The sequence below is a fragment of the Onychomys torridus genome, chromosome 8 (genome assembly GCF_903995425.1).
Source record: "Onychomys torridus chromosome 8, mOncTor1.1, whole genome shotgun sequence".
NCBI classification, from domain to species: domain Eukaryota; kingdom Metazoa; phylum Chordata; class Mammalia; order Rodentia; family Cricetidae; genus Onychomys; species Onychomys torridus.
The window spans coordinates 66,241,924-66,260,190 of record NC_050450.1 but is presented as its reverse complement, the minus strand read 5'-3'; the positions used below and the strand labels follow the sequence as shown (position 1 = coordinate 66,260,190).

The 18,267-nt window shown below is 50.9% G+C and overlaps 1 protein-coding gene across 1 annotated transcript in view; it reads right to left on the bottom strand.

The window, feature by feature from the left end:
• Nucleotides 1–18,267, bottom strand: part of Sez6 (seizure related 6 homolog) — a 42,100-nt gene that overhangs the window by 10,620 nt on the left and 13,213 nt on the right. The window contains exons 2-3 of the mRNA XM_036195258.1: nt 8,397–9,068; nt 7,238–7,444 (exon numbers count right to left, since the gene is read on the bottom strand). Of these exons, the coding sequence (XP_036051151.1) occupies nt 7,238–7,444; nt 8,397–9,068 (879 nt within the window). The remainder of the gene's footprint in view (nt 1–7,237; nt 7,445–8,396; nt 9,069–18,267) is intronic.

Here is an 18,267-nt window from a genome sequence, read left to right as displayed (position 1 = left end):
TCAAAACGATAGACTTGGACCAGAGAGAAAAGATGCCGTGGGTTGGTAGAAGGAGCCTAGAAATAGAGGGACTCATCTTCATCCTGTGTTTCTGGACAAGTACACTATTTGTTTGGGCTTCATTTTATTTTTTTATTACTTTTAATAGAGTCTCATTATGTGGACCAGGCTAGCCTCAAATTTGTGATCCTCCTGCCCCAGCCTCTTGAGTGCTGGGATTACAAGTGTACACCAACCACCATGCCTGGCAGAGCTTTGTTACTAAAAATATGGCCCCTAGATCAGCAGCGTCCACATCACATGGGGGCTTCTAAGGAAAACAGATTCAGGGTTGGGAATGTAGCTCAGTTGGTAGGGCACTTGCTTAGCATATAAGCAGCCCTGGTACTGAGTACTACATATACTGTGTGATGGTATATGTTCATAATCCCAGCACATGGGAGGTGGATACAGGTAATTCAGAAATTCAAGGTCATCCTTGGTTACATAGCAAGTTTAACACCCCACCTCCACGGAGCAGGGGATGTAAAGAAAAGAACTGGGACAGCCCTTAGACCTCACTTCAGATCCATGAACTCATACCCTGGATTTGAATGCAGTGCTCGAGCAATGGAAACAGATCTCTAAGCTCTAAACTCTGTAGCTGGTTGTTCTGATTGAATGATTTAAATGTTGGGCCTGCTCTGGTTAAGTGGCACCTAGTGAGTCACCAAACCCTACCCGATCTTGTCTTCCAAGCATCTCAGTTGGTTCCTTCTCCTCCTCTTGCCCACTGGTTCCGAGAATGGCCTCTGACCAAATCCTACCCCTCCAACCCCCCCAACTCGCTCTGCCCAGGTCAGACCTTTTCTCTCTCCCATTCCAGTTCCATTGGTGGCTTCAGGTTGCTCAGAAGAGGACAAGGTTCAAACGCCCCACTCCCAATCAGCCCCAGAGGCTTTTCCCGTCTCAGTTCCCTGTTGCTCAGCCACAAAAGTCCCCCTGGTTCCTGCCCCTCTGGATATTAGCACAGGAATTACCGCCTCCCTGTTCCTACCTCGAGAGGGAGGCAGGCCTTCCTCTGTTTCCCACACCAAACCATCACTTCCTCTTCACCAGGCTTTCCATCAGACCACCCTCTCCTCATCAACATACTTAAGCCTTGAATTCAGGCTCTTCATAGGCCAGTCTTAGCACAGAGGGGTGAAATGAAGGTATGCAGGCCTCTGGAGGCCTCTGCTGTGTCCTTAGGAGCTGACAAGCATGACATGCTAAGCCCAGTCAGGTCCAAGGAGACAGGTGCTACCAGGTTCAGAGAGATTCCTCTGATGGTGGCTGAGGATAGGTGTTCTGGGGGCCACTGGGGAGGGGAGCAGCCAGGAGGAGAGGATAAGCTCCCATCCCTGGCAGGGGGGAAATATCAGGTGGGGCTGGGTGTGTTGAAGAGAAGGTTCAAGTCAGGACGCTAGGGGCAAAAACACCTCCTGTATGCCAGGAGCTCCCCGCCCAGGCACATTTGGGTGGCGGCTGCCTGACCATCTGCTGGGGACATCCCTCAGGGAATCCCTAGCAGGCGGAGGCTGGATGAGGTCCCTTCAAACTTGGAGATTGTGTGATGCTAGAGTTGGGAAAACAAGCCTCACACACGTGGAATCTGTAATTATCGAGAGATGCCAGGCAGCATACAATTCTGCCTTAAGCAGCACCCGAATGCAGGCATCAGGAATCCTCAAGGGGAGAGTGGAGGGCTTGGCAGTCTCCAGATCGGCATGGTGCAGGTGGGCCTCAGAGCGCCTTTAAGAGCAGAGAGCTGGGTGTGGGAGGAAGGCAGAGGTGTTGAAATCAAGGAGGCATTTTCCTTCTAGTTTCTCATAGATTAATACCTCCAACTTGACTTCTAACTTCCTGTATCTTGTCCTGCTGGGACCAGAGCGTGGGTACAGCAGCCAATGCCTCAACAGTGACCATTCAGAACATCTACAGTGTGCTAAGGGGGTAAATGAGGCTCAGAGAGGCTAAGGAACTTTGAAAAGGGCACGCAGCTATTAAGAAGCAGAGTCTTGCCTTGCTGGAGGCACAAGGCAGCTTCTTTCCCCTCCCAGTCTCCTGGGGCTATCACCTGCAGAAATAGACTACTAGACATCTTTATTCCCAGGCTCCAGGGCTCCAGGTTTAGCAGGGAGGTGGATTTTGGCTTGGCCTGCCCTGGCCTTTTCAAGATGTTGGGATTTGAGTTCCCATGAGCCATCCTTTCTCTGGCAATCTGTATAGCTTGGGAAATTGAAAGCTGAGATCTCTGTACCCCTCTCTTTGGACCCAGGAACGGGATCTGGCTCCCAGCTCAGCCTGGGGATGAGGGCTGGGATGGGGCTCCCTGAGCAGCCCAGGGGTAGCTGTGCTGCGCCGTGCTGATCCTCTGGGTTCTGAGGACCCACTTGCAGGCCTGCTGCAGAAGCTGGAGTGTAATTTGTCACTTGTTGGAGGCCAGGCTGACAGGGGCCAGACAGGGCTGGGTGTTGGACAAGGGGGGCAGATGAAGTCTTGATGTAATTTGCAGGCATCTGAGGAGTCGGGGAGGCATATTGAAATGTCAGCTCTGCTCATGAGGGCTGTCTTCCCACACCCCATCCAGTGACAGGAGGGGCCCTGGGAGCCAGGCAGCGGGAGCCAGAAGCAGAGAGAGCTTGGAGGACAATTCCCATAGGACCCTGGGCTTTCCAGCAGCACTATCCTGCCTCTGGAAGACCAGGGAGATGTTCAAGAAGAAAACAGTCATTTTGAGGGGAGGCTGGTTCTCCCTGAATGAAAGGTAAGGAGGGCTCAGGTTGCCTTCTGCAGCCCCAAGGTCATGTGTGTCTAGTCAGTAGTGTCTGACTGACATAGGCAGATTGCAGTGGTGTGACCCTTATAGGCAAGTAAGATGATGCTATAATGTTTTTAGTGGACACCAGGGTGAGCCTGTGTGTCATCTCCCAGATTCTGGCCACTCCCACATCTAACAGAGGCCCCAGCTTGTAGCTACCAGGAAGCAAGGCCAAAGCCTGATGGATCACTGTGCAGCTGAGCTTAGAGACTTGAGTGTCCTGAATCAGAGGGACTCAGTGGCAGGGACTAATCTAATGTTAACCTTTTATGGAGGGAGAAACTGAGGCCCAGAGAAGGTCAGGGGCTTAGCCAGTCACTAAGAGCTGGGCTACAGAAGGCAGAACCGGACTCCAATCCCTTGAGATCTGGTACTTCTCTATAATAACGTGTGTGTGTGTGTGTGTGTGTGTGTGTGTGTGTGTGTGTGTATGTGTGTGTTTGTGTGTGTGTGTGTGTGTGTGTGTGTGTGTGTGTGTGTGTGGTGGGGGTAGGGTCTGCTTTAGGGATGGGATGAAGAACCTAAATCCATGGAGCCAGACTTTCCAGGTACTCTCACTGCCCTCAGATGGGCCTTCCCAGAGTCAGGAAATAAGAAATTGCCCAGAACCGCCACCCCGACCCATCACACACTAATGATGCTCTCATCAGGGCCGGTCCTGACCTGGCTCAGGAGGGTAGGGTGTTCTGCCCATCAAACTGACAGCTGGCCTGAGGAAGCTGTGTGCCAATGGGGCCGTCTGGGCATGAGGGCAGGGACGGTGGGCAGCTGTGCCCGGGCTCCAGATGGCATAGAGAGCAGCCAAGCCAAATGGAGGCTGGCAGCGGGAAGGCTTGTAAAATGCCAAATATAGTGAGAGGCAGGCACCAAGTCTAGAATGGCCTACAGTACTCATGGGGGACTGGCTACCCAGGCAGGACACAGGACCCATGTAGGTCGTAGGGTCCTTGTCCTCCGGACCTGAGGGGTTTCTTTGGATCTTTCAGGAAACAGCCCACAGCCCAGTGCCCAATGCTCAGCTGCAGCAAGTCATACTCCTTGGGCTATAGAGGATCTAACCTGGCCTCGTCCTGGTTCAGTCCCTCAGAGGGCGTGGAGAGGTACAGCATCATGGAGAAAGGATAGCATGGAGCAGAACAGATTACGGAGGCCTGTGGTGGCCCAAATGGGAGAACTCAGCTTTCAGAGCGCCTGGTATTCCCAGGCTGCACCTTGGACAAACAACAAAAGACGGACTAGAGTTGGATTAAGTGTTGCCTCAGCCTGGAACCTGGCTAACCTGCTCAGGAGTGTGATTTGTGGGCAGTTAGTGCAATCCTTTCCCTGGCTTCTCTCATCCTCCTTGCCCATCTCCAACTCCCACATGCCCTGGTGATCCTGGTGAACTAGAGGTCTACACTGGGGTTCCCCATAGTTGAGTCCCATCCCTGGCTCTCATCTGATGCCTACACAATGACACTGCTTTCTCAAAACATCCTGGAAAGCCTCCAGGGGCCAAGCCTGGCACATCCGCTTCTTCCCAGCCCAGGCAGTGGCTGCTGGCCTGTCACCCTACAGGCTTCCAAATGGGTGTGTTTACCTCTAGAAAGCCAGGTTGAGGGAGAAACTCAGAGCCTGGAATTCCAAAGCTCTTCTGTGTCCCAGTCCCACCTACACTAAGCATCCTATGGTTACCCTCCTTGAACGGGGACATCTGTGCCCTCAATGCTCAGCACAGAGACCAGGAACATGGTGCTCAAATTCTGATTGTGAAACAAACCTGTTAACCAAAGTTAGTTAATCATTAGTTAATCATGAACTGAATGATCTAGGGCAAATCCCTTTCCTTGCCTAGGCCTCAGTTTCCCCAGCTATGTAGTGGGTATATTGGTCTATAGTATCGGTAACTCTACAGGTCCCAAGTGGCCTGTGTGGCCAAGAGGACTAGGTCTGGAGGAGGCAGCCAGGAATAGGTCCGACCTTACATCCTGCTATTCAGTCTTTTGCGCTTTCCCTAAAGTAGGTGGTGACCTGGCTGTGGTCACGCTGTGCCCTCACCCCCACCCCCTGCCACCACTACCCCAACCTCGGATTCTGTCTCAGGCCACAATCAGGAGTCTGCTTCTATGGGCATGAGATGGAGAGTGAACCAGCACATGCCATGTTTCCTGATGGCCGTCCAGGGCTGTGGCTTTTGTCTCAAGGTTGCCTGGTAACCACTTTTGCATTCTGATGAAAAAGCGTGGCGGTGCCAGACCCAGAGCTGCCTGAGGGGTGGGCATCCAGGGTAGGGCTTGGATTTGGACTAGGGCCGATTAGAGGCAGGCAGAGCATCAGTACATCTTGCCCCATTATCCTGTTCCCCCCCCCAGGATGGGGAGGGTGTCAAGAGCTGAACCCAGCCTGGCCTAAGATTTCAGGTGGGTATCAGAGTTGAGGGACAGGTAGAGCCAGTCCAGGTTTGCAGTGGGGTATCCAGTCTGGTATTTGCCCCCTCCCATCTCCTTCCTCACACCTGCAGCTGGCACCTTCCACCCTGTGAGCCACAGCCGGTGCCACCTCTCATTTGGTGATGATTTTACATTAATTACCTTAATTAAGCGGTGCTGCGTGCTAATGGCTTGAGAGGGGGGTGGCTGTTTCTAATTGCCCTTCCAGTCAGCCCACAATGAGGGGCCTGGAGCTCATGAGAGCAGGAAAACAGTTGAAGAAAGAAGAGGGGGAGGCCAGCACAGGTAGGAGAGCCCCTGCCCCCCCTTCCTGGTTGGGAGACCAGAACTTGACTGCCCCAGAGGGGAGAGCTGGAGGTGCCGCCTGGAGACGTGTGCCCCTGGCTGCCCGCCCAGATCCAGGGCCCCTATGAGCTGGGACAAGCGGGAAGCAGGACTGGAGTTGGTGAGCAGGGAGCACGGTGGTGCAATCCAGACCTCTGAGCTCCCTTCCTGTGGCTTCCTGGATCCCTGCTTGTTTCCCCTAGATAGGTGAAATGCTTTTCTTTCCACTTTCCACAGTCTTTAAGACGCTGGTCAGTGGTGGCGCACTCCTTTAATCCCAGCACTCGGGAGGCAGAGGCAAGTGGATCTCTGTGAGTTCGAGGCCAGCCTGGTCTACAAAGCAAGTTCCAGGAAAGGCGCAAAAGCTACACAGAGAAACCCTGTCTCGAAAAATTTAAAAAAAAAAAAAAAAGACGCCAGTCAAATGTCCATGTTTTTTCCTCTACACCCATGTTGATCCCTTGGACTACAAAGTGCCCCTCTAGCATCTTACGATCTAGCCAGGGAGGTGGACAGCTACAAACAAAGCCGCAGAAGGAGTTTGGCTAAGATTAAGATAGCCCCAGACTCTGGGGATAAGGTAAGAATGCCCAGAGAACTCGATACCAGTGCTGGGTCCTAAATTTATCCAGGCAAAGGGACTAGCATGTGTAACTGGGGCCTGTGGGAGAAGACGCGGTAGTCCGTCCAATCAGTTGCAAGCTGTTGAGAACAAAGAAGGAGCTGGTTGTGAAATAAGAAGTAGCAGAGGTGGGCCCAGGGCTGCCCAGGTTCAAGGCCCCCCAGGGCAAGGTGGGAGACAAAAGGGCTATACTCTCACCTGAGAAAAGTGACTGCTGTGTGGGGGAAGGGAGGCTGACAGGGAACATGTGGGGTGGCTACCAAATCCCCAGGAAGGATGACTGTGGGGGGCCATACAGTGTCTGGGGTGACGGGGCCGGGGGAGAGGAAGAAGCAGGGGAGGATGAGAGTTTTTCAAGGCAGTCGTGGTGACAGAGTATGGGGGTGAGTTTGGTTAGACTAACAGAAAAAGACCAGGGGCCCCCTGTTGCTCAGGAGACAAAATCCACATTGTAAACACCACCACCCTTGAACCAACCCAAAATCCACATCGTACCATGGTGATCCTGGATGTCATGGGCTAAAAAGCAGGTTTGGGGCAACAAAAAGAAGACCTAGCTCTGTGGAGGCCAAAAAGCCTGCAGAACATCGGTGAGGATGTTCAGGCTCAGGTCTGGGGCTTCAAGGACCTTCTGAATCCAAAGGGAAGGAAGGATGAGCTGCGCAGGAGACTAGGGACAGATTTGACCATTGTGCAGCCATGGCCATCTTCCTCACATCTACATCCCAGGACACATTCGTGGAAGGAATGGAGAGAGAAACAGGTGCATGGATGAGGCGCCACAGCTTCTTCACAGGTGGTCCTGTGTTGTCTCCACTCCCGTGTGGTTTTAGATGCAGAACTTACATTCACCCAGTCCCCTGTCTGCCCAAGGCTGAGCTCCTCTTCAGGCTCTGCTAAGGCATTTATGAAGCCCGAGGAAGAGGCTAAGCATACTTGCTGCTGGTGCACAAGACAAAGTCCAACCACGTCTATTTCTCAAGCCCTAGGCATCCACCACTCAACTGGTACCCCAAGTACTTCTGCCTCTCCCTATAGGAGGCCCCTCTCTGGGGGAGGGTGGCTTTGCTCTTGATGGATCCAGATCACTCACCTTGATCTCTACTCCATAGCCAGGATAGACAGAGATGTAGTAGAAACAGTCCAGGCCAACATCAGAGGGTGAGCTGGGGGCTGTGGGGGAGTCCAGAGAGCCCTCTGGGCCTGAGAAATTCCAGCTACAAGGGCCTGGGAAACAGGAGGAAACATGAGGCTAAGACCAGCTAGGTATGGTAGATTCAGCTATAGCTGAAGTGTGTGTGTGTGTGTGTGTGTGTGTGTGTGTGTGTGTGTGTGTGTGTGGTGAAGCCTACCTCTAAGAATGTCTATTCACTTGTTGAAAGAACAGAAGGATGCTGGGAGTGGTGGCACATTCCTTTAATCCCAGCACTCGGGAGGCAGAGGCAGGTGGATCTCTGTGAGTTCGAGGCCAGCCTGGGCTACCAAGTGAGTTCCAGGGCAGGCTCCAAAGCTACACAGAGAGACCCTGTCTCGAAAACAAAAACAAAAACAAAAGAATGGAAGGGACGACCTTATGTTGAGTGACTACTATGCAACCCTATTTCATTTCTCACAGTGGTGCCGTGAGGTAGGCTTTCATTTACTTATTACTATTATTACTATTGCTATTATTATTTGTATGTGTGTGAGTATGTGTGTGTGTGTGTGTGTGTGTGTGTGTGTGTGTGTGTGTGTATGAGTGTTTTGCCTGCATGGATGCGTGTGTATCACATGTGTGCCTGGTGCCCACTGAGGCCTGAAGAGGGCATTAGATTCCCTGGAACTAGACTTACAGATGGTTGTTAGTGTCCATGTTGGTGTAGGAACCCAGGTTCTCTGCAGGAGCAGCAAGTGCTCTTAACTGCTGTGCCATCTTTCCAACCCCAAGGTAGGCTTTCTAACCATCACTTTACATTTGAGACTCAGAGAGGTTGAGTAAAACCTCTAGGGCCATGTTAGATTTGGAGAACCAGAACTTGAACCTGGGATTATATGGTTGCAATCCACATGCTTTATATAAGATGACCCTTGGTGCAAAGGGTAGGGTAGGTTGGTGCAGTGTCAGAAACAGAAGCATTTAGGGATCGTGGGGTGCCCCCCACCCTCACTTTCAGCCCTGCCAGCCAGCAGGTAAGCTGACCTGGTGGCTGGACTGTGGTGATGGTCGTAGTAATGATGGTGGTGGTGGTGGTGGTGGTCTCTTCGTCATCCCCTGAAGCTGGGGAGGTGGCAACAGTCCCCTCAATACCAAGCCCTGTGGTCTGAGACATGACCTCTGGAACCCAAGGTCTGCCCATGTCTCCAGGACCCTCCTGGGTTGGAGTCCATGTTCGGCTGGTAGGTGTCGTACTGGGTCTGTCCTCTGAGTGCAGGGTGGGCACTGCCATACTAGGCCCCGGAGGTAGAGGAGATGTGATATGAAGCTCAGGGGACTCTGAATCTAGGTTCCAAGGCTTCTCCCTGGAGTGGGGCTGGGTGGGTGCTGCAGCCACAGCTGGAGTCGGACTGGTAAAAACCGGGCGGCTGTCCTGGTTGGCCAGGCGGGGAAGAGGACTTGGAGTGAAGGGTGTAGGTGAATCAGGCTGGAAGGGCAGTGCTGGCCTCAGGGCTTCCTCACTCCTGTCTAGCCCCTCTTGAAGGAATTCCTCCAGAAGTGGATGGTGGTTGAGCAGCTTAAGGGTGGGAGCCGTGGTGACGAAGTGGACGCCTCGGTCTGGCTGCTCAGGTGTCGGGGCTGCGGTCAGCTCCCCATCCATCTCCTTGATGCCTGTGGCTTGACCTTCCCCTGTGATTGGAGTCTCTGAGGAGAGTCCTGAAATAATAATAATGAACGATCAGAGGTTCTCCTGCTACGCCACAGTGAACAACATCCCACCCAGCACAGGCAGGAGGAGATCCATCTTGCTTTTGACAGAGAGCCTTGGAGAGTGTGCTCATTGTCGAGAATCATGGAGCTATAAAATTTTAGAGCTGGAAGCGAGGTGATATCACATACTTCAAAGATGGCACATGAGCTATCCTTTCTCCTCCAGCAACCAAGACAGACATTACAAATCGATCATTGCACTATTTCCTGCTGTTTCCAGATTCAGTTTCAGAATCCTTTTCAACACAGAATGCTAGGAAGCCATGACATGCCAAATATGTATTTGCCAGTCCTAATGTACCTCAAAGGCCTTATTTTACTAATGAGGAGATGGGTCATGAAAAGCAAGTGCTAGGGCTGGGGCTGTAGCTCCGCTGGAAGGATGCTTGCCTAACAAGCATAAAGTGCTGGGTTCGATCCCAGAGCTGTATAAACCAATTATGACAGCTCACACCTGCAATCCCAGCAGGACAATCAGAAATTCAAGGTCAGCTTCAAATTACATAATGAGTTTGAGGCCAGCCTGGGGTACAGGAGCATGTCTTTTTGGTTTGGTTTGGTTGGTTTGGTTTTGGTTTTTCGAGACTGGGTTTCTCTGTGTAGCCCTGGCTGTCCTAGAACTCTGTGGACCAGGCTGGCCTTGAACTCACAGAGATCCACCTGCCTCTGCCTCTTGAGTGCTGCACTTAAAGCACTGGCTCAGAGATGGACAGTGATGGCCCACACCTTTGATCCCAGCACTCAGAGGCAGGGACAGGAGGATCTCTGTGGGTTCGAGGCCAGTTTGAGGCCAGCCTGGTCTACAGAGCAAGTTCCTGAACAGCCAGGATGGTTACTCAGAAAAGCCCTATCTTAGGGCAAAAAAAAAAAAAAAAAAAAAGAGTAAGAAATAAAGAAAAGCAGATGTAGAGGCACCTTTGGTTTGAGCATGCAGGGGGCAAAGGGTTCGAGGCAAGCCTGGTCTATATAATGAGTAGGATAGCCAGGGCTACATAGAGAGACTCTTTCTCAAGAGAAAAGGAGAAAAAGAAAGAAAATAAGAAGGAAATGCCTTTCTCAGAGTCATATAAACTGCAGTGGGAAAGACAAAGATTTTAACAAGAGTGATGTCCCTCACAATAGTGACTTTTCTGGCTGAAATTGCAAGACATTCAAATTCATGTCCTGTTCCCAGTGTAACTGCTGGTCATTAGTTTCAGGAAACGTATCACATATTTGGAATTTTATTTTAGATCTCAGGCTTGGTTTCTTTGTTTGGTCCCCATGAAATCCCAGTTCTCTAACTTCTCAGGAAATGATTTCACTCCTCCCCTTTCCTGATGGTGATGATGTTATTTATTATTATTATTACTACTACCATTATTATTATTAAACAGGGTTTCTCAATGTAGCTCTGGCTGTCCTGGAACTCACTCTGTAGACCAGGCTGACTTCTTACTCAGAAGGATCCATCTGCCTCTGCCTCCCGAATGCTAGGATGAAAGAAAGGTGTGCACCCCCCCCCCCCCCCCCCCCCCCACCCCGTGCCCAGGATCCTTTCCTGATTTTTATGGCCCTTCTAGAGCAGTAATGTTGGTAGAATGGGGAGGCCCAAGTTCTGGAGCAGATAGGACTTCAGATCTCAGGTCCATTTCTTTGGGACTATGTGGTCTGGGTAAGGCACCTATATCCTTTAAACCTTGGTTTATTTACCTGTAAAGTGGAGCTTCATTTTTAGGATTGGTTGAGAAAATGCTGTTTCCCACTTGATATGAATCATTGAATTCTCCCTTTCTTTTATTTTGAGACACAGTCTCACTCCATAGACTGGCCTGAAACTCATAATCCTCTAACAGCTGAGTGCTGGGGGAGCAGACATGCACCCACGCATTATCATGCCCACTTCTTTCATCCTTCTTAGGATACTAGGCAGCATCTTAAACAGAGGTAGAATGGAATGCTACCCCTCCATTCATGGCATATGTTCCTGATCAATTTTGATAATTTCTTGCTAAGACCACGTGAGACTTCAGACTCCTTCTCAACAGTGATCCAGGCAGCCATTAGCAACCAATCAAGCTACAGAAAATGAAACTTATTTCCTATCCCTGGTCAGCAGTATAGACTGCTCTGCTATTGATTATGTTGACTCATCACTGAAGAGATGACGCACATTCTACTTGTGGGCTCACTGGACTCTAGATCCTTAACTGCCAAGAAAAGGTCAGTGGATGCTGGTTCCACATTCAGTTCATACAGAATTTTGTCAGCTCTGAGAAGTCAGGGGAGGGGACAGGGAGGGAAGGCAGGAGTGGTATTTCCAATCTCTACAGATCTCAAAATGGCTGCTTGGAGGATCTGGAAAGGACATATAACTGGGGTGAGATAGCAGAGTTTGCAAGGAGGTCGGTTCCTGTAAACGTCTGCTGGTGGGCTGTCATTCCAAAGGCTCACACCCACCGCATGGATTGGCAGGCACGAAGAGGTGGCAGATGGGCTACATTCTGTTCAGGAGACCATTGTAGCTCTGATGTGTCAGACAAATAGGAGGAGGGAGAAAATTGGGGTGGGAAAGGCAGGTTTCAGTTTGGAGGGTCCTCCATTCTTCTGGGTCACAGGACCCAGGCTGTCCAAAGCTTTGAGAAACTGGACCAACTGCTACATCCTACAATGCCCACTAAAGTAGCCCATCTGTGCCCTGGCATTTGTGCCAAGCTCCAATAGCACAGTGTCCAAACTAGATACCCAGCCAGGCTCATATCCCCCAGAGCAGATGGTCTGACAGTGCTGGGTGTCTTTCATCTGAATCAGTGATGTGGAGGGGAGGGATTGAGGTAGATCTGTGACATGCCAGGACAAGGCTACTTTCTTTTTCCACCCCCAGATGTCATTCTGTCTTTGCCAGGTAAGCAGTGACTATCCTTAGCATGACACACAGGCTGGAACCCCTGGAACTCTCTATTTGTTCCAGGTTCATTTTCCAGGGGTGCCTATCAAGAAGCATTGTCCTATGGCTCTGGGGTGGGCACCTGTGGGTACCTTGGAAGAGCAAGAGAACACACCGAGAGCCTCTGCCTCAGGAAGTGACCATAGCTGGCACAGCTCTCCTGCCAGCAGTCAGGTGGGTGCTGGGCAATGGAGTGGAGCTAATGGGCACCTCCCGTCACTGTCGATTGAGCTGATTGTGTTATCTAGGGGGACCGAAGCACTTGGTTAAATGAGATCGAGATAGCATATCAAACGAGCAAATTGATTCCCAAATCTGCTGCCACTTGTTCCCTGCGGGAGCCACCCACTGTCAGCGAGGGTAAGATAATCTCTGGGAGATAAGCTGTTTCTGCAGGAGGTATCTCCTAGATACCCTAGTTGACTGTCGGTCACGTGTCCCTGAGGTCCCGAGGGTCACTGAGGGTCAGTGATGTGTCCCTGGGGTCCCGAGGATTGTGGTACGGAGGTCATGGGCTTCTCTTTGCCTGGCTGAATTCAGTGTTCAGGGGCTGACTTAAGGGCAGAGTGTGATACTAGGACCAGAAGAAGCAGGTGCTAAGGATCCAGACTGCTAAATCAGTCCCCTCCAAGACCTTGTATTATTATCTACTATGACTATTGTTATTATTAAATTTTGCTATATAGCCCAAGATGGCTTTAAGCTTTTAAGCCTCCTGCCTTAGTCTTCCAAGGGCTAGGGCTTTAGGTTTTTGTTTTTGTTGTTCTGGGTTGGGTTTTTGTTTTGTTTTGTTTTTGTTTTTGTTTTTTTTTTTCAAGACAGGGTCTCATGTAGCTCAGGCTGAACTTGAACTTGCTACATAGTCAAAGGTGGCGTTTGGCTCATGGATCCTCTTGTCTCTCTACCTGTCAAGTGCCAGGATTATAGGCAAGTGACAGCATCCCCAGCAAGCTTACATTACTTAATTGACACAGCTGCTCGGTGACAGAGGAATCGTCCTCATGTGTTACTTAGACTTGCCCAGTGCTGGAGCTGAGTCAATCTGGGACTATCCAGCTCACTATTGATTATGTGCACTCATTTAAGCACGTCACTGAAGAGATGACGCACGTTCTACTTGGGGCCCACCGGACTCTCTAGATCCTTCACTGCCAAGAAAAGGTCAGCTGGTTCCACTTTCAGTTCATACAGAATTTTGTCAGCTCTAAGAAGGCTAGGGGAATAATCCTGATCTCTGTTTTCAAAATGGCTGTTCGAGAATCAGAAAGGGAGAGCAACAGGAATGGCCCCCAGTCATTCCACACCATGCTGACTTGTGGCAGGGATGAATGAAGCTACCAGCAGCGAACACTCTAGCCATCTGAAGAAGCCACAGAGAGAACAGAGAGGGAGGGATCCATCCAAGGTCTCTGCAGGTTGGAACTGACTGGCTCCTGGGAAGGTGTCTCGGCTGGAACAGAGAGCGCCCCCATCCCATTCCCAAAGCTGGTTCCCAGTGTCAGCTCTGCCACTTAGAAGCCACTTCAAAGTCATCTTAGCCTGCAGGCAGACTTTCCTGCACCTTTAAACTCAGCACTTGGGAGGCAGAGGCAAGGCAGATCTCTTGTAGTTTGAGGCCAGCCTGGTCTACATAGAAGAAGAAGAGGAGGAGGAGGAGGAAAGAAAGAAAGAGAGAAAGAAAGAAAGAGAGAGAGAGAGAGAGAGAGAGAGAGAGAGAGGGAGGAAGGAAAGAAAGAAAGAAAGAAAGAAAGAAAGAAAGAAAGAAAGAAAGAAAGAAAGAAAGAAGAGGAAAGGTTGGTGTCTTCTGGATGCTCTAGATAGCAATGTCCTGGGGCCTGAGACAAGGAAGCAAGGAGGCAGTTCACTAAGATACGAAGGATTTACCTGAAGGTGAGGTCTGTCTTTGGGAAACTATCATATCTCTTGGGTGACAATGTGTATGACTGTGGGCCATGCCATCCACAAAACAAGGATAGTTCGGCATCAGCCACGAAGAGGGCGGTTACCTCAAGGCCTTGCTCATCCCTGGGGACAAAGCTGGGGGTACAACCAGATAAACTTCCATGATCCACACCTGCTCAGTTCACCTGGTACCTGGACACAGAGAAGATCCCCCACCCCCCTCAGAACTCCATGAACATGGGGCTGCCCCTCTATAATGGTCTGGGTCTGGGAAACACCCTCCTTCGGCTTGTGCAGTCCCCTACAGCAGGGCTGGAGGCCCTCTTGAGCATCCCAGCAACCCCCAGCCCTGGGCGCTGCAGCCTGGGCCCTCCCCTTGCATTAGCTCTTAAGCTATGCAAATAGACATCGGAGGGAGCCCTGTTTAAAGTATTTAGATGAAATGAAAAAAGGCTTTCATCGGCACTAATGAGCCATTCAGGATGCCTCCCCAGAGGATCCTCTCCCGCTCCGCCTCCCGGCCCCTGTGCCTCCCCCCCACTGTGGCCCCTCTTAGCAATAGAAATCCCACCCCTTAGGCCTAGCCTAGGGGTCCCTGTTCTGTTTTCCCCTGCAGAGCCCAAGGGTAGGAGTATAGATGGCTGTGTGTTCCACACCTGGCTGGTCTGGATCAGGAGGGAAAACTGGAGACCTTTCTACCTTCTGCTAGGTGAGTCTAAGGTCTATTTTACAGATGACCACAAGGCCGGTGGGCAGCGAAGCTGGAGATCTTATAACAGTGTCTCTTCCTGGAGGACTTGGGTGCAGTCTCAGGACTTGCCCCTCAGTCCCATCACATCTATAGATCTTTCTGGACCACACGGAAGGAATGGGCTCTAACTTCAAAGCTGTGCCTCACTAGCGTGTGAACTGTCTCCCCATCTGTGAAGGGAAGACCTGAGTTCTGGTAGGGGAACTCTCCTGACAGACACAGCTTCCATCCCCCAGCCCCAGCTTCTACAAACGTGGGGTTGTCTGTCACTCAAAGCCCAGTGCAGGGCAGGCCCCAGCCGTGACCAGGGCTCCTGTCTCAGAGACAGAAGGCCTAAGAGGCTTATCTGTCCAGTATGGAGAGAAGCCTTATGGTTCTGGAATGGGTTCAGATGAATTCTCCCACCATAGGGTAGAACCAATTCTCAGCTTGGAAGAGGAAGTCTGACAACATGGGGGTCCAGAAGAGCCTGGGGGATGCAGTGGGTAGGGAGTCCACTCCTCTGAGTTCTAAAGGTTAAGCTGGCCCAGCATTGGAAGAATGAGAATTTAATGGGATCCATTTATTATCCCATAAAAATTAATGAGTTTATTCTGGAGGGTTCCTGGCCCCTTTCAAGTTTTAATAGGGGATTAGTGAGGGCCTGGCCCTGCAGACCCCTATTATCCCAGAGCCTGAGGGAGGGGAGGGGCCTGTGTGTGTGTGTCAGAGTGCCAGGGTGTCCCTAGGTCTGAGTCTGATCACCACACTGACAGAGTAGTGTGGCTCAGCTCTGTCTCTGTACTGAGATATCAGGTAGAAGTTGGCAGGGCCACAGAGCCCTGAAGTCCATCCAGTTCTAGAAACTTCTGATTCCATACTATGTAACCATACTACCCCATAGTATTCAGCCTTTGAATAGGTTCAATGCTGTGTGTCTTCTTATACTGACAGGAAAGACAATATAAACCTCATACTATATATGGGGAAACTGAGGCCCAGAGCTGGGATGTGGGTTTCCAAGGTTATCAAAAAGCTATTCAAGAGCCAGAATGGACACACTTGCTGCTGTGGTCTAAGGCCAACAGCTGGGACTGGTAACAGCTGTCATCTCCTGCCTTCCTCAGGGCTTATGACTGTGTTCTCAGCACCCTCTACCTCCTCCGTCTAGGGAAGTTTGTGTCAATATCCCAAGAGACAGACATTCTGGGGGCCCAGAGTGGTTAAGTAAAATTCATTCATGATCACACAGAGACCCAGGATTAGAACCCACAGCTTAGCTCTGTTGGCTGCTCTCACTGGGCCTCCTTTCTCCCCTCCAATCTGGGTGCTGTTATACTAGGGCATCTGTGTGGGGAGTCCTGCAGCTGGTGCTGATGGGGAGGCTTGGTGGTGTCCTGGAGGGGAAGTATTTTAAGGTGAGAAGAGATTTTCATTGTCAGAACAGGTACCTTCCACAATACCCCACTTGCTCATCCCAACCATCCTCTTGCCACACTTTCTCTACCCCTTTGTCTCTTCACAACCTCCCCATCCTCCTGGGTCCAATTCCTGACTCCCCTGTGGATGGCCATCCCTGCCTGACTGTCCTCTGATCTCCTGGGATACTTTGTGATGGGTCCCGAGCACATGATTAGTTTGCAATGTGGCAAGGAAATAGCACCAGGCATCTCTCTTCCCACATAACTCTGCCCTCAAATGATGGTCCCTGGTGCTGGGCTTGGTGAAGGGTAGTCTCAGAGCACAGTTCCTGAGCCCGGGTCTGCTTGTCTATACAATCAAGATCCACCCTGCTTCCCAAAGCCTGGCTCTTGACCAGCATGGGTGGGCAGGGGTGGGTCCAGCAGGGAGAAGCTGAGCAGCTGCCTTTGGCAATTGGTAGGGAGTGTCCGCTGGCAGGGGCCAGCAGGTGGCCCTTCCACATCTATCTGCTTTCTCTGTGACTAACTTTCCTATCACACTTTGTCACTGTCCTCTTTCCCGCTCAGCCCCTGCTGATCCAATGAAGTCCAGACTTCAAATGTGAGCAGGGTACCTCCTTTCAGCTAGATGCTGGGTGGAGAAGAGTTCTTGTCACCTCTGTGAGCATCTCACCCCTCCTTCCTTTGCCCAGGAGGAGGCAGTGCAGAAGGTCTTCCACAGCAAACCAGGGAGGGGTAGGGCCAGATTTAGTGTTGCGGCTAGGAAGGCACCTGTCCCAGCTGCTTCAAAGAGGGAGCCCTCCAGTACCTACCATCCCTGGTCATACCTCCAGGGACAGAGCACTCCTGGCTTCCTAAGTGGCTAGGAGCAGCTACCACCCCAGCATGCTTTAATATCTTTAGGCTGGAGTCTTATTGCCAGGTGGAGGGAGAAGGGGTAGGGACAGTGACAAACCAGGGGTCAGGCCACCTCTCCAGGCCTGGTGCTGCTGTCCAAACCACTTCCCTAATCCAAGCCTCCATACCCCATCGATAAAATGGAGAAGGGTGTGGGGGTGCTGTCTGCTCTCATGTATCAGAACACCACGAACCATGAAGGGTTTCGTGTGTGGAACTATTGCAAGGTACTGCTTATCCATCATTTACTGCATGCCCAGTGACATCCCAAGTGTTTCACCGGTCAGCTCACTGAGCATCTCATAGTTCTATCAGATAGGAACTGTCACCCCATTGTGCAGTTGATGGAACAGACCAGGGAAGCACAGCTCCCAGGTTTGGAGTTCAGACATGGGTTGTCTAGCCCCCAAGCAGTACATTTTGCAATAAAAAATTTTCCGTAATGGGGATGCTTTAAAAAAATTTTAAATAAAATTTTTGTTTTTATTTTATGTATTTTAGGTGTTTTGCTGCATGTATGTCTGCACCCCAATTGTGTAGCTGGTGCCTGCAGAGGTCAGAGGAGGGTGTCGGCTAACCAAAGACTAGAATTAGAGATGGTTGTGAGCCACCATGTGCATGCTGGGAGTCAAATCTGGGTCCTCAGGAAGAGCAGCCAGCGCTCTTAACCACACTGAACCATCTCTCCATTCCCTGTTTTAAATATTTTAAAAAAGATTTATTTATTTTTATTTTGTGTATATCTGTGTTTGCCTGCTTGAATATATGTGCACCACATGTGTGCAATGCTCACAGGGGCCAGAAGAGGGCATCAGATTCCCCCCCCCCCCCCCCCGCCAGAATTGGAATAACAGATGATTGTTGGCTGCCATGTGAATGATGGAAATCTAACTAGGGTTCTAACTAGGTTGTGAAGGCAGCAAGTGCTGAGCCATTTCTCCAGGTCCCATGGAAATGTTTTATGTCTGTGTGTTCAGGATGATAGTCAGGGAGCAGGGGCATAGCTCAGAAGTAAAATGCTTGCCAAGCATGCTCAAGGGTCCAGCTTTGATCTCTAGCATTGCAAAAGGTTAAAGACGAAAGTTAGCCATGGACACATGAGGCTGAGGAGCATTCTAAATGTGGCTAGTGAGGATGAGGTCCATAGCCTGATCTCCCAGCCCAACAATATTCACTACCTCTCAGGAGGGAAGAACCTAAGGTGAGAATCCTGGAAGAGTAAGGTTGGAGGGGGCTGCAGGGGGCTGGAGAGGTGGCTCAGAGGTGAAG